At 32.9% G+C, this 11,943-nt stretch overlaps 1 protein-coding gene across 1 annotated transcript; it reads right to left on the bottom strand.

Annotated features, from left to right (window-relative positions):
• Nucleotides 1-4,418: 4,418 nt before the first annotated feature.
• LOC136819723 (uncharacterized) lies at nucleotides 4,419-6,999 on the bottom strand. The gene is made up of 2 exons (XM_067075966.1): nucleotides 6,841-6,999; nucleotides 4,419-5,718 (listed from the first exon to the last, which is right to left on the bottom strand). The coding sequence occupies exon 2, from the start codon at nucleotides 5,699-5,701 to the stop codon at nucleotides 4,433-4,435; it is 1,269 nt and encodes a 422-aa protein (XP_066932067.1). The 5' UTR covers nucleotides 5,702-5,718; nucleotides 6,841-6,999; the 3' UTR covers nucleotides 4,419-4,432.
• Nucleotides 7,000-11,943: the final 4,944 nt, after the last annotated feature.

Here is an 11,943-nt window from a genome sequence, read left to right as displayed (position 1 = left end):
GCTCTCTTAGCCACCAAACTTATTATAGGTACTTTCATAAAATACCTAACCATTTCCAAGAATACCAAGAATTTTAAATACACGTTTTTTTTTTTTATAAGGAACCTTAACTTTGCTCTGAGCCTGGAGTTCCTTATTTTTACAGAGAATTCCAGCCTCAAAGTTCCTTATCAAGTTCCTTATTTACATAGCTGCTAAGTATGGATAACCATCTCTTACTGTTCCTTCAAACTTGTTTTCTTATTCTCAGCCTGAGCAGTTCCTAAAGAATTCCTTATTTTTTGGACCATTTTCAGCCTCGAGTTCCTTATAAACGTGTTCCTTATATAAAAAAAAACGTGTATATCGCAAATGTCGTAAGTTGAAGTTTTATTCAAAGTTTTATCAAAAATCCCTTCAAAAAATCGAGTTTTTCGAACCTAGAGGTTACACAATTGAATCTAAGAGGTCATAACGCCTATATCTTTTATGTACCTATACTTATTTATGGTCATGGTCATATATTGCAAACCAAAATGTCACGCAAATTTGATTTAGAAAAATATTAGTAACATCCGTCAAAAATGTAGTGAGTGAAAGCAAGTTTTCACAAGAAACAGGCGCAATGAAATCCTGAAAAAAATTAAATATTGTTTTGGGAATGGATTTCTAGCAAGTATTTGACCAATTTTATCACGGTTCAACACCTGAATTGCAATCTCACAGTTTCCGTAAGGTGTGAGCAAGGAGTCAGTGTTTGTAGGTTTTAAGGTGTAATAGTGTAACGTACAGTTTTGAAAATATTTAGGTTCCAATGATCTAATTGTAGCATTAGTAACTTTGCAGTGAATCACTGTTAAAAATTTAAGACCAAAAGGACTATATTTTATAAAAAGTTATTCAAGAAAATCATTTTGTAGGTTTTAAAGGGTAAATAGCTAAAACTGCATTTTTTCAAGAAGCAATAAAGATTTTCTTAACAGCTTTTACAAAATCCATACTTGGGGAAGAAATTCATGGGTAGCCTAGACTCACCAAGAAAAGTTTCAGCCCTTACTGTTTTCTCTGACTATCAGGATATAGGGGGTACCTTTTTTAGTTGTAGGTTTTAAGGAGTATCCACTGGTAAATGAATTTGGAAATTTGTATCATTAATTAAACTAAAGTATTTCTCATCTCAAAAATTGAGAACATAACTCATGTATTTTAGCCTAATATAGGCCATCTTTAATGTAATATTTCTTAATATTCATGGGCATACAAAATTTTTTATAGAATAAGAATTTCACTAGACAATAGTTATTTTTAAAAAAAATTTTCACATATGATGAAAAACAAGAATAGAAATTTTCATATTATTTTCTCAAAATTTTATATTCATTCGAACGAGAATTTTACCCACTAGAAATTTGCCGGGGAAATTTTAGAAAAAATTTTTACCCCCTGGAAAAACGAAAAAAAAAAATTCTTTAGACCCCTTAGGAATTATTTTCAGATTACCCCCTGGAAATTTTCGTCTATCCCCTGTATGAACTAAAAAAATGAGATATAAAATCATTCAAGCTAAGGCGAAAATAAAAAATGTAGTGTTTCCGTAATGCGGTGAAGGAAAAAAGCTCTCATGCGGCCGGCCGGAAAAAATATTTTTTTTGCTATTTTTGATAACTTTAAAATCATTGAAATAGAACTTTAAAGATAACTTTTATGTACAAACAGTATGCAGTAAGCCCTGAATACTAATGTATCAACTACTAAAGAACAAAACTTGATTTACAAGAGGGAATATCTAGCCAAACGATGTTTGATAGCTTGAACGGTCAACTTGATTTTTTTATGATGAACCATATAGATATACCCATTGCCCGGCCGGTTTCTGGAAACACTACATTTTTTTATTTTCGCCTAAATTCAGACTATGCAAGCATGACGCAAGAATGCGAAAATGATACCAAATATTTTTCATAGCAATTTCCAGACCAAGATAAAAAAAGAAACGTAGCATAAATTGAAATAGCACACGTAATAGTTTTTATTCTATTTTTTAAATGGACCAATAAATTCCACCGGGCCCAAACTGACGGAGCCGAATTCCCAAACTCCACTTCTTCTTCTTCGATAACAATGAGATAAATTTTTCAATTTTCATTTCGTTCATAATTTGTCGAAATTTCGGGACATTTTGTTTGGTCAAATCCAAAGCTGTTAAATTGATCTTTTTTACAGGTAGATTTTTAAAAAGTGCAAAATCTTCCGGTGTAAATTTATAGTAATTCCAAACCATATGTATATGTTGAAGTGTTTTTATCTTGGAGATTGCGTCCACGAAGTCGCCGACATTCTCTCTACTCAATTCAAATACATTCGTCTTCATATTTGTAATAGGTAAACCAGAAAATCTTTCAAGTTCAGAATGGTTAAAACAAGCGTCCTCTTCAAGCTCAAAACATCTTAGATATTTTAACTGTCTCAGCACCGGTATAAATTTCAATAAATCTGAATAGTAGTCTTTGTAGCCCAGCACACTGCTTGACATAAAAGAGATCTTGATATTATAGCGAGCAAAAGTTTTAATGTCTTTGACAGTGAACTTGTAAGCAAAAAATTTTTTCCAAACCAAGTATTCATGGTCACTTTCTAAGTCTGTATCATCTAATATATAATTATCATTATCTTGCGAAAACCGTACAGGTGGAAAAGAAATTCGACACTTCTTCATTGTTGAAAAAATCTTACAAAATCTTTCCACATTCTTATCCGTGAAATGGAGAGCATTTACTGAGATTTCTGAAATGTATACTTTACCGACCAAACTTTTTAGGAGTTTAGGTGTCAGACGCATGGTGTAAAAATAACGAGAGTCAATAATTAATTCTTTGATGAATCCAGTTTCCAATGCTTTAAGTAGATCATTGAAATCCTTTATTGAACAAATTTTCATTAACCTGGTATGAGCAACGATAGGGAATTTCAAATCCGTCAAGTTCAGGGCGGGCATGAAAGCATATCCCATATCAACATTTAAACTTTTCAAACTGGGAACCATTTCAACTATTTGTGCCTGATAACATCGAAAATCTTTCGCACGGAGTTCTTTAATCGGAAAACGTGAAATCCTTTTTAAGAATTTCAAACTTTTAGACCTCAGGTAGATCGGTTTTGACCAAAGTCTATCCAAAGTCAACTTTTGCATTCTTTTGGAAACACGAGCAAAATTTTTAGCGTCTTTTTTATCAAGGTAGGATATCACCATTTTCAGAAGCTCGTTCGGCAAAATGTTGAAATCCGTCATCCAAAATGTATTTTTCTTACTGATCTGAAAATAGAAACAAAGAAAAATGAAAACAAATTGACATATCAGCCAATGTAAATATAATTAAATCTTGATTAAAAACACGTCACATTACAACAACAAGTCATTGGCATTGAAAACAGTTCATTTTTAAACAGGAAAGCTAAGTTATGATCAGAAAATGCGAAAAAAAACACACGAGAAAACCAAGGACACTTGTATAGCTACGCTATACAGGGTGTCCCTAATTAAAGTATCGAGTCGAAACACAACTATGAGTAGAAAGTTTTATGTGCGTGTTCACAAAATTGTATTTTAAGCTCTCCCTCTTTTTTCTTTGTCATTACGATTAATTTATACATTGTAACTACCTTTTGTAATAAGCCTGTGTGATGGAGAACGTTCTTATATTTTAGCGATAACACACACACAAACTTTTCTACTCAATCGCATGTTCAAACTCGATACTTTAATTAGGGACACCCTGTACAAGTGTCCTTGAGAAAACATTACGCTTCATAAGCATTTCTTCATTTTAATAAATAAGTACAAAAACACGAATGTATTTACAAAGATGACAAACACGACCAAATCCAAAGACATCATCTGGGTAATGATTTTTCACACATCTAGTTTAAAATCTGCTATCACAAATTCCCAAAGCGCTGACTCAGAACAACAAAAAGTCTTTTTTCCTTTAGTTTCATTGATTTCAAGAATTTTAGCCCACGCACAGTATCATCCGGATAACGGTGCTTTTATATACTATAGTTTTTGATAGTTGAAAAAAGATTTTACTTATTAAGTGGATGGGGTATACCATTGAGTTTCAAGCCCAAAGGGCTAGAGGCGAGACTCCTGGATGGGAAATGAAACCACCTATTTCCCATCCAGAACGCCCACGCGAAGTTTTTACACAAACGCCGGGCTGAAACTAATATGTAGTCCTCCAAAACAAAGGAACCGCTAGATACAATCCGTCGTCGTGATTGCGGCGCGTTCTATGCGCGTTTTGGATGGGAAATAAGTGACTTCAATTTCTCTTGCCTGAGAAGGGTTAAAGTTTCCGCCCTAGCCCTTCGGGCTTGAAACTCAATGGAGTATAGACTACCCAGACAACAAGAGACCGACTCTCAAAACAACAAAACCTTTTCAATCCATCGCTTAAATGGACCAAAACATCGCACCAGGTCCGAATTGACGGAACCGAATTCCTAATTTATTCCTCTTTTTCACTGGCAATGAAGAGTTGATTTTTTCAATTTTCATCTCATTCATTATTTGTCGAAATTTTGGGACATTTTCTTTCGTCAATTCCAATGCTGTCAAATTGACAATCTTTACACGTAGGTTTTGAAAAAGTGCAAATTCTTCCGGTGTCAATTTAAAGCGATTCCATAGAATATGTAGATGCTGCAGTGATTTCATCTTGGAGAGTGTGTCCACGATGTTGCCAACATTCTCTTTGCTGATGATTAACATATTTGTTCTGATTCTACGGATGGGCAAGTCAGACAATTGGTCAAATTTTGAGTGATCCCATTTAAATGGTTCTCCATCTTCTCGCAGTTTAAAAGAATGTAAATATTGCAACCGTTTCAAGGCTGGTACAAATTTCAATAGCTTTGAAATGTCTTTATTGTACTTCGAATCCAAGTTTAACATGTTATTGCTACCTGCCATGGAAGAAATCTTAACATCATATCTTGCAAATGTTTCGATATCAGTGATAGTAAATTTGTTTTTAGTGCGATCTTTTTTCGATTTTACTAACCTTGACGGTGTCAAATCTTCATCATCTATTCGGTCTTGTTCCCATGCTTTTTCTTCAGGAAAAAATACCTGACAGTTTCTAAGAGATGAGAAAATCTGACAAAATTCCTCAACATTCTCATCCGTGAATCGGAGAGCATTGACTGAGATTTCTGAAATGTATACTTTACTGACCAGCATTTTAAGGAGCTCAGGTGACCAACGAAGATTTTTACTGTGATGATCGACAATTAATTCCTTAACAAACCCAGTCTCCAGGGCAACAAGAAGCAGACCAAATTTACTCTCCGAGTCAATCTTCAAAGCCTTGGTATGAGCGACTATTGGGAATTTGAAACGTATCAAGTCCAAAGGAGTCCTAAAGACACACTTAGAACTCAAATCTAAGTTCAAACGTTTTAAAGATGATACGGTTTCAATGACTTCCTCCATCTTGCATCGAAAATCTTTGACACGAATTTGATCAATCGGGAAACGCGAAATCATCTTCAAAAACCTCAATCCTTTCGATTTCTGGTAGATCGGTTTTGACCATATCTTTTCCAACGCTATTTCACGCATTTTTCTTGAAGCAACAGCCAAGCTTTTGGCGTCTCTTTTACCGAGATACGATATCACCATTTTCAAAAGTTCGGTCGGTAAAACATTCAAACTCATCATTAAAATGTTTTTAAAATCTGAAACGAAAAAAATTACCAAATGAAGACGAAATTCCAAGATCAAAATAGATAACCCATATATGAGAGCTTTATAATAATATTCTATGAAAAGTTAATTTCAAGATACAAAAGAGGCCAAATAATAATTTGGCACAGTTTGAAAACTTTTCATTTCATCTTTCTAAGAAAACAGGGTATTTCTACTTGTCGACAGAATAGTGGGGTCGTTTTTTAGCATAATTTACAGGAAAAAAATAATATATAGCTGAAATTTTCTCCAGACCTTCTCTATAGGATGCTTATGCCTCAGGAAAAAAATCCCCTAGAATCCCACTGGTGGAACATTCCCTTTTTGATGGGCAATTTCTTTTTTCCCCAGGCAAAACCCTAAGGGCGAAATGTTTTGAAAATTTCAAACTCATTTTCAGACAATATCAGGTATACCATTCGAAAGCTCTCAAAAAACAATACAGAAGACCTTTAAACGGGTATGGCCGATTTCATTACCTAACTCGAGATATTTCATGCGCAAGTTCCACTTTTCGCCACATTTTGGTCTAAAATTGACCAAAAATTGCATCTTCTGCGTGAATTATCTCGAGTTAGGTAATGAAATCGGCTATACCCGTCTAAAAGTCTTCTTTATAGTTTTTTGAGAGCTTTCGAATGGTATACATGATGTTGTCTCAAAAAGAGTTTGAAATTTTCAAAAATTTTTGACCTTAGGGTTTTGCCTGGGGAAAAAAGAAATTGCCCAAAAAAGGGATGTTCCACCAGTGGGATTTTAGGGGATTTTTTCCTGAGGCATAAGCATCCTATAGAGAAGGTCTGGAGAAAGTTTCAGCTATATATTATTTTTTACCTACAAACAGCCTGTACTTTTGTAACACGACCACACTAGAATGACTCAAATTTACATACGTGTTTGGACAGCTGGGAGAACTAGGGGTCCCTCGCATATCAATTTTTCTCACGACAACCGTCAAAATGACGCTAAGTCCAAGACTGACAGAAGTTTTGATACAAGATCATGCAAAAATTTGCAATATTTAAAAATTAATTTTTATAATAGTAAAGTCCATACACTTTGTTTTGCTTGCCGTTTTCCAACAAATGCTTCAATTGTAACATTTTACGTACCGTTGAAAAGATATTTAGTGCACTTTAATTTTATGAAAAATATACATTCTTTTTGAAGTAGCAGCTAAACTTTTGGCGTCTCTTTTACCGAGATACGATATCACCATTTTCAAAAGTTCGGTCGGTAAAACATTCAAACTCATCATTAAAATCTTTTTAAAATCTGAAACGAAAAATTACCAAATGAATGACAAATTTCAAGACACTCTGTGTGTGTCAACATACCGTATATCATATATTCATTCCAATCTGAACAAAAATGATTTGAAATGACATAAACCATGAACCATTGTAGAAAAAGTTCTACTAGCTTCGTTGCTGCCTCGTTAAAAACATAAAAAGAAAGAAATAAACTTTGATGTTATACCTCTTGGGAACACCTTTCTAAAGTCTATTTCAAATTAGCTGGCATTGTTTTTTCAAACCTCAATTACTTTTGATAGAATTTGAATTAGTTATCGGTTTTGTGCTCGTTAAAAAGATAATCCGGAGTGGAATATTATTAAAAAAGAAAAAGTTCAAAAAATGGAAAAACGAAGATGAAAAATGAAGAAGAAGAAAATCAAATTCTTGTAGAATAATGCTATGATCTTCATTTTTGTATCAGAAACTCTTCAATCTTAGAACGTCATAAATGCGCAAAAAAATTAAAAGAATATTCATTTTATCACAAAATACAGCTTAAAACTTTGCCCTGGTTGACTTATTCCACTCCTGTTTGTCTCTTTAACGAGCACAAAATTGCTATTTAATTCAAATTCTATCAAAAGTTATTGAGGTTTGAAAAAACACTGCCAGCTAATTTGAAATAGACTTTAAGAGCGTCAGACGGACGAAGTGGCGGAAGTTGACGAAAAATTAGACTAAATTACGGAAATTGGGTTCTCCGATGGAGACGGAAATTTTGACAATTTTAGTGCGGAAAAAAAGGAATTTAGCAAAAAGTGTTGCAGAATTTCGGAATTGGCAAAAAATATTCAAAATTCGTGGAATTTTTGACAAAAATCGGTTCATCTTTAGACGGTTTGACGGAAATTGGAAGAAAAAATTGGCGGAATTGCGGAATCGAGTACTCCCTGAAACCCCCCCCTTCTACTCTTCTCAAGTTAATCATCAATATCACAACAAAGATTGCAGAGGCAAAATCATCGTCAGCTTGTCAAAACTCCGACTAATATTTCTAAATTTTGACTTAGAAATTTCGAATTATTTTCGAGAGAGTCAATTCAAACTTTGATATACCTATTGTGCCATTTCAAGTCATAAATAAAAAATTATAACAATTATTAAGTGATTCAAAAGTATACACGCAGTTGAAATTCTGCACTTCAGCGTTGTAAAATGATTATAAAATATACACGCTTTTTTTTTTATAAGAATACACTTTATAAGAATGTCCATGATGAAAATGGCCAAAAAATTAAGAATATGCTAAGAATATCACCATCATGGAATTTAACAACTAAACTTAAGAATGCCATTTTTAATGCATTTTAACCTGTAGATTGCCAATTTCGATCTTAAACTAAGAATACTGTAAGAATATTTTTGGATAATTTTCGCCAAAAAGTTAAGAATATCCATGATGAAATGAAAAAACACCATTCTTATAAAAAAAAAAGCGTGTATTGCAAACTTATGAAAAAGATTAAAAATAAAACTTTGTGAATGACGAGCAATGTTCAAACTCTATCAAACATTTTTGCTAAGTAATTCAAAGTAATGTCAAATTTGAATACCTTAAAGATAGAAATTTTGGCGGAAAAAAAATTTGGTGGATTTGGCGGATTTAGCCAAAATCCGCCAAAATACAATCAAGGTCATAATATATTGAGAATTTTGGTTATTTTAACGTTTTTCAAGATTTAAAGTTCTGGCGAGAAAGTCGATTTTTGGCTATCTTTTTAATTTAATCGAATATTTCAATTTGGGAGGGGTTGGCAGACTTCCAGGCTAATATCTGAGTCTATTGGGACTATTTTTGAACTTTTGGGATCCTCAATCCTAAGGTCCTAAGTCTTAGTCTCATGTTAAAAACTCAGAGTTAAAATTCTACCCTTCCAACCTACTTTTAGAAGCACTTAAAATCGATTGTGGTTCAAAAACTTCCCGGTGATTTCCCTTTTTCTCAATATTATGACCTGATGTCTTGAAAAAATGCCGATTTCTGCTCTGGCGGGGGGTCTAATTAGGAGAAAAACCCAAAAATTTGAAAAATAACCCTTTTCCGACCATTTTGAAGCCATTTCATTAGGTCAAAATCAGTTTTTGGTGAAATATTTCACTTTTTGATAAGGTCCCGTTACAGAGAAATCTAAAAATGCCAATATTTGAGAAAAATTTTCAATTTTTTAAAAGTTTTTGGCTGTTAAATCGAAGAAAGGGATATTTTTAACCGGGAAATATGACTTAAGTTTGAAATTAGACCCCCAGCAGAGCAGAATTTGGCATTTTTGATTTCCAAAGACAATCAAGGTCATAATATATTGAGAATTTTGGTTATTTTAACGTTTTTCAAGATTTAAAGTTCTGGCGAGAAAGTCGATTTTTGGCTATCTTTTTAATTTAATCGAATATTTCAATTTGGGAGGGGTTGGCAGACTTCCAGGCTATATTCTGAGTCTTATTGGACTATTTTTGAACTTTTGGATCTCGGTATCACGCGGGAGAAGTGAGCGTAGGAGTTAGGTAAGCGTAGGAAAAAAATTTGTCGGCGGCAAGGGCTGAAAGTTAGGAATGTTAATCAGCAGCCTCTCACCAACTTTTGCTCGCTCTCCTACGCAGCTCCTATTCTAGCAAACGCCCGCCGCCTTTATGTTCCCGCCCTTTGACATGATTAATTAACAGACTAGTTTGCTAGTCTAAGAGACTATAGAAGACAGTCTTTTATATGTATCGTACATAACGATAAACATACGATGAACAAGGACATGATTAAGCTTAGATTGACCAATAAATTCCACCAGGACCAAATTGACGGAACTGGATGCCTAATTTTTTGTTCACTTTAGCCAACATCGAGCCAAGTCGTTCGATTTTCATCTCGTTCATTATCCGTCGAAATTTCGGTACATTTTCCTTCGTCAAATCCAATTCCACTTTTTTGAAGGCAAGATCTTTGAAGAGTGCAAATTCATCAGGTTCTAGTTTGAAGCAAATATCATCGATTATCAAGTGTCTCAATGATTTCATTTTGGAGAGCGTGTTTACGAAATCACCGACATTCTCTTTATTCAAATATAACAGGTTTGTTTTGATGATCCAGATAGGCGAGGGGTAAATCACTGAAAAAAATCACGTACACCTTTTTGAAAAATCAAAAAGAAATCAAAAATCAAAAAGAAATCAAAAATCAAAAAGAAATCAAAAAGAAATCAAAAATCAAAAAGAAATCAAAAAGAAATCAAAAATCAAAAAGAAATAAAAAAGAAATCAGAAATCAAAAAGAAATCAAAAAGAAATCAGAAATCAAAAAGAAATCAAAAAGAAATCAGAAATCAAAAGGAAATCAAAAAGAAATCAAAAATCAAAAAGAAATCAAGAAGAAATCAAAAATCAAAAAGAAATCAAAAAGAAATCAGAAATCAAAAAGAAATAAAAAAAATAAAAAAAATAAAAAAAATAAATCAAAAATCAAAAAGAAATAAAAAAGAAATCAGAAATCAAAAAGAAATCCAAAAGAAATCAGAAATCAAAAGGAAATCAAAAAGAAATCAAAAATCAAAAAGAAATCAAAATCTCGTACACCTAATTTTTAGTGATTTACCCCTCGCAGATAGGTAAGTCGACAAAATGTTTGAAAACTTGGTATTTCAATTGTGAACTATAATAGCACTGAAATTCAAACCTGTTTAAATATTTGAATTGTTTCAACACTCACTAAACTTGAGTAGCTTCTCCCACGTCACAATTTACTGCTTGACATGAAAGAAATTTTCATATCATAGCGAACGAAAATTTCGATATCCTTGACAGTGAACTTATATCTGTCTTTCGTTCTCGTTACTAGTAACTCTTCGTTACCACTGTTATCATAAGTAATCTGGTACCCCTTTGAATGGTCGAAAACAGATTGAACAATCTCCCAGAGATGATATAATCTGGCAAAATTCTTCAAAATTATTTTCGGTGAATTTAAGACAAGTTGTGTACAATTTATCAATGTAAACTTTCGGAGGAGTTCAGGAGACCATTGATGCATACTATCATCGTGGTTGACAATTAATTTGAGATTTGGTTCAGGAACTTCAAAGTTTTATATCTTCGGTAAATTGGTTTCGACCAGCGTCTTTCCAAAGTTAAGTCATACATTCTTTTGGAAGTTAAAATATTCTTAAGAAATACACTTTTCTCGAGATGCATAAATTTATTGTTGTCCTCGTTTTCAAACAGATTTCATTGCTTTAAAATTACATATTCACAATGATATTTGTGTTGTTTACACCTCGTGAGACATTTTGAATTTCAAGTACTTTTGTTTTAGAGTTAATGTTTGCCTTTTGGGAATTTAAATTGGTTTAAATGTATAATTTCATAGCAATGAAATTTGTTTGAAAACGAGGACAACAATAAATTTATGCATCTCGAGAAAAGTGTATTGCCAAAATTGAAGGTGAAATATTCTTAACGTATTCTTACTTTTTAGACTTGACTTTTTTACAAACACGAGGAATGAGAGTTTTGGACTTTTAAATGAACATTTGGAGCTAAAGTTACATTTCTGCCTGAAAGTTTATATTCAAGTCTAACAAAGGAAGCATTATGACTGTATTCTTATCAAATTCTGTGAAACTCACCCTAGAGGGTATTCTAAGGGTATTCTTATGATTTGGCTAATTTATATTCTTATAGAAGATATTTTTATTTAAAAAAAGCGTGTAGATGCCGAATGGATAGGCCAATCTCGCACTTATTTCTACCATATGTGTATTTATGTAAAAATCGTAAATCTACCATATGTGTATATTAGAATCCGTAAATCTACTATATGTGTGGATATTGTAAATCTACAATATGTGTAGATATGTAAAAATCTACCATATTAGTAGTTAAGGTATAAATACTATCCAGACAATCTAAAAAGAATGACAAATCACTATTAAA

Source organism: Clytia hemisphaerica, unplaced genomic scaffold (genome assembly GCF_902728285.1).
Source record: "Clytia hemisphaerica strain Z4C2 unplaced genomic scaffold, Clytia hemisphaerica genome assembly, whole genome shotgun sequence".
NCBI classification, from domain to species: domain Eukaryota; kingdom Metazoa; phylum Cnidaria; class Hydrozoa; order Leptothecata; family Clytiidae; genus Clytia; species Clytia hemisphaerica.
Note: the sequence above shows the minus strand (reverse complement) of the source record. Positions and strands in the feature narration are given on the sequence as shown.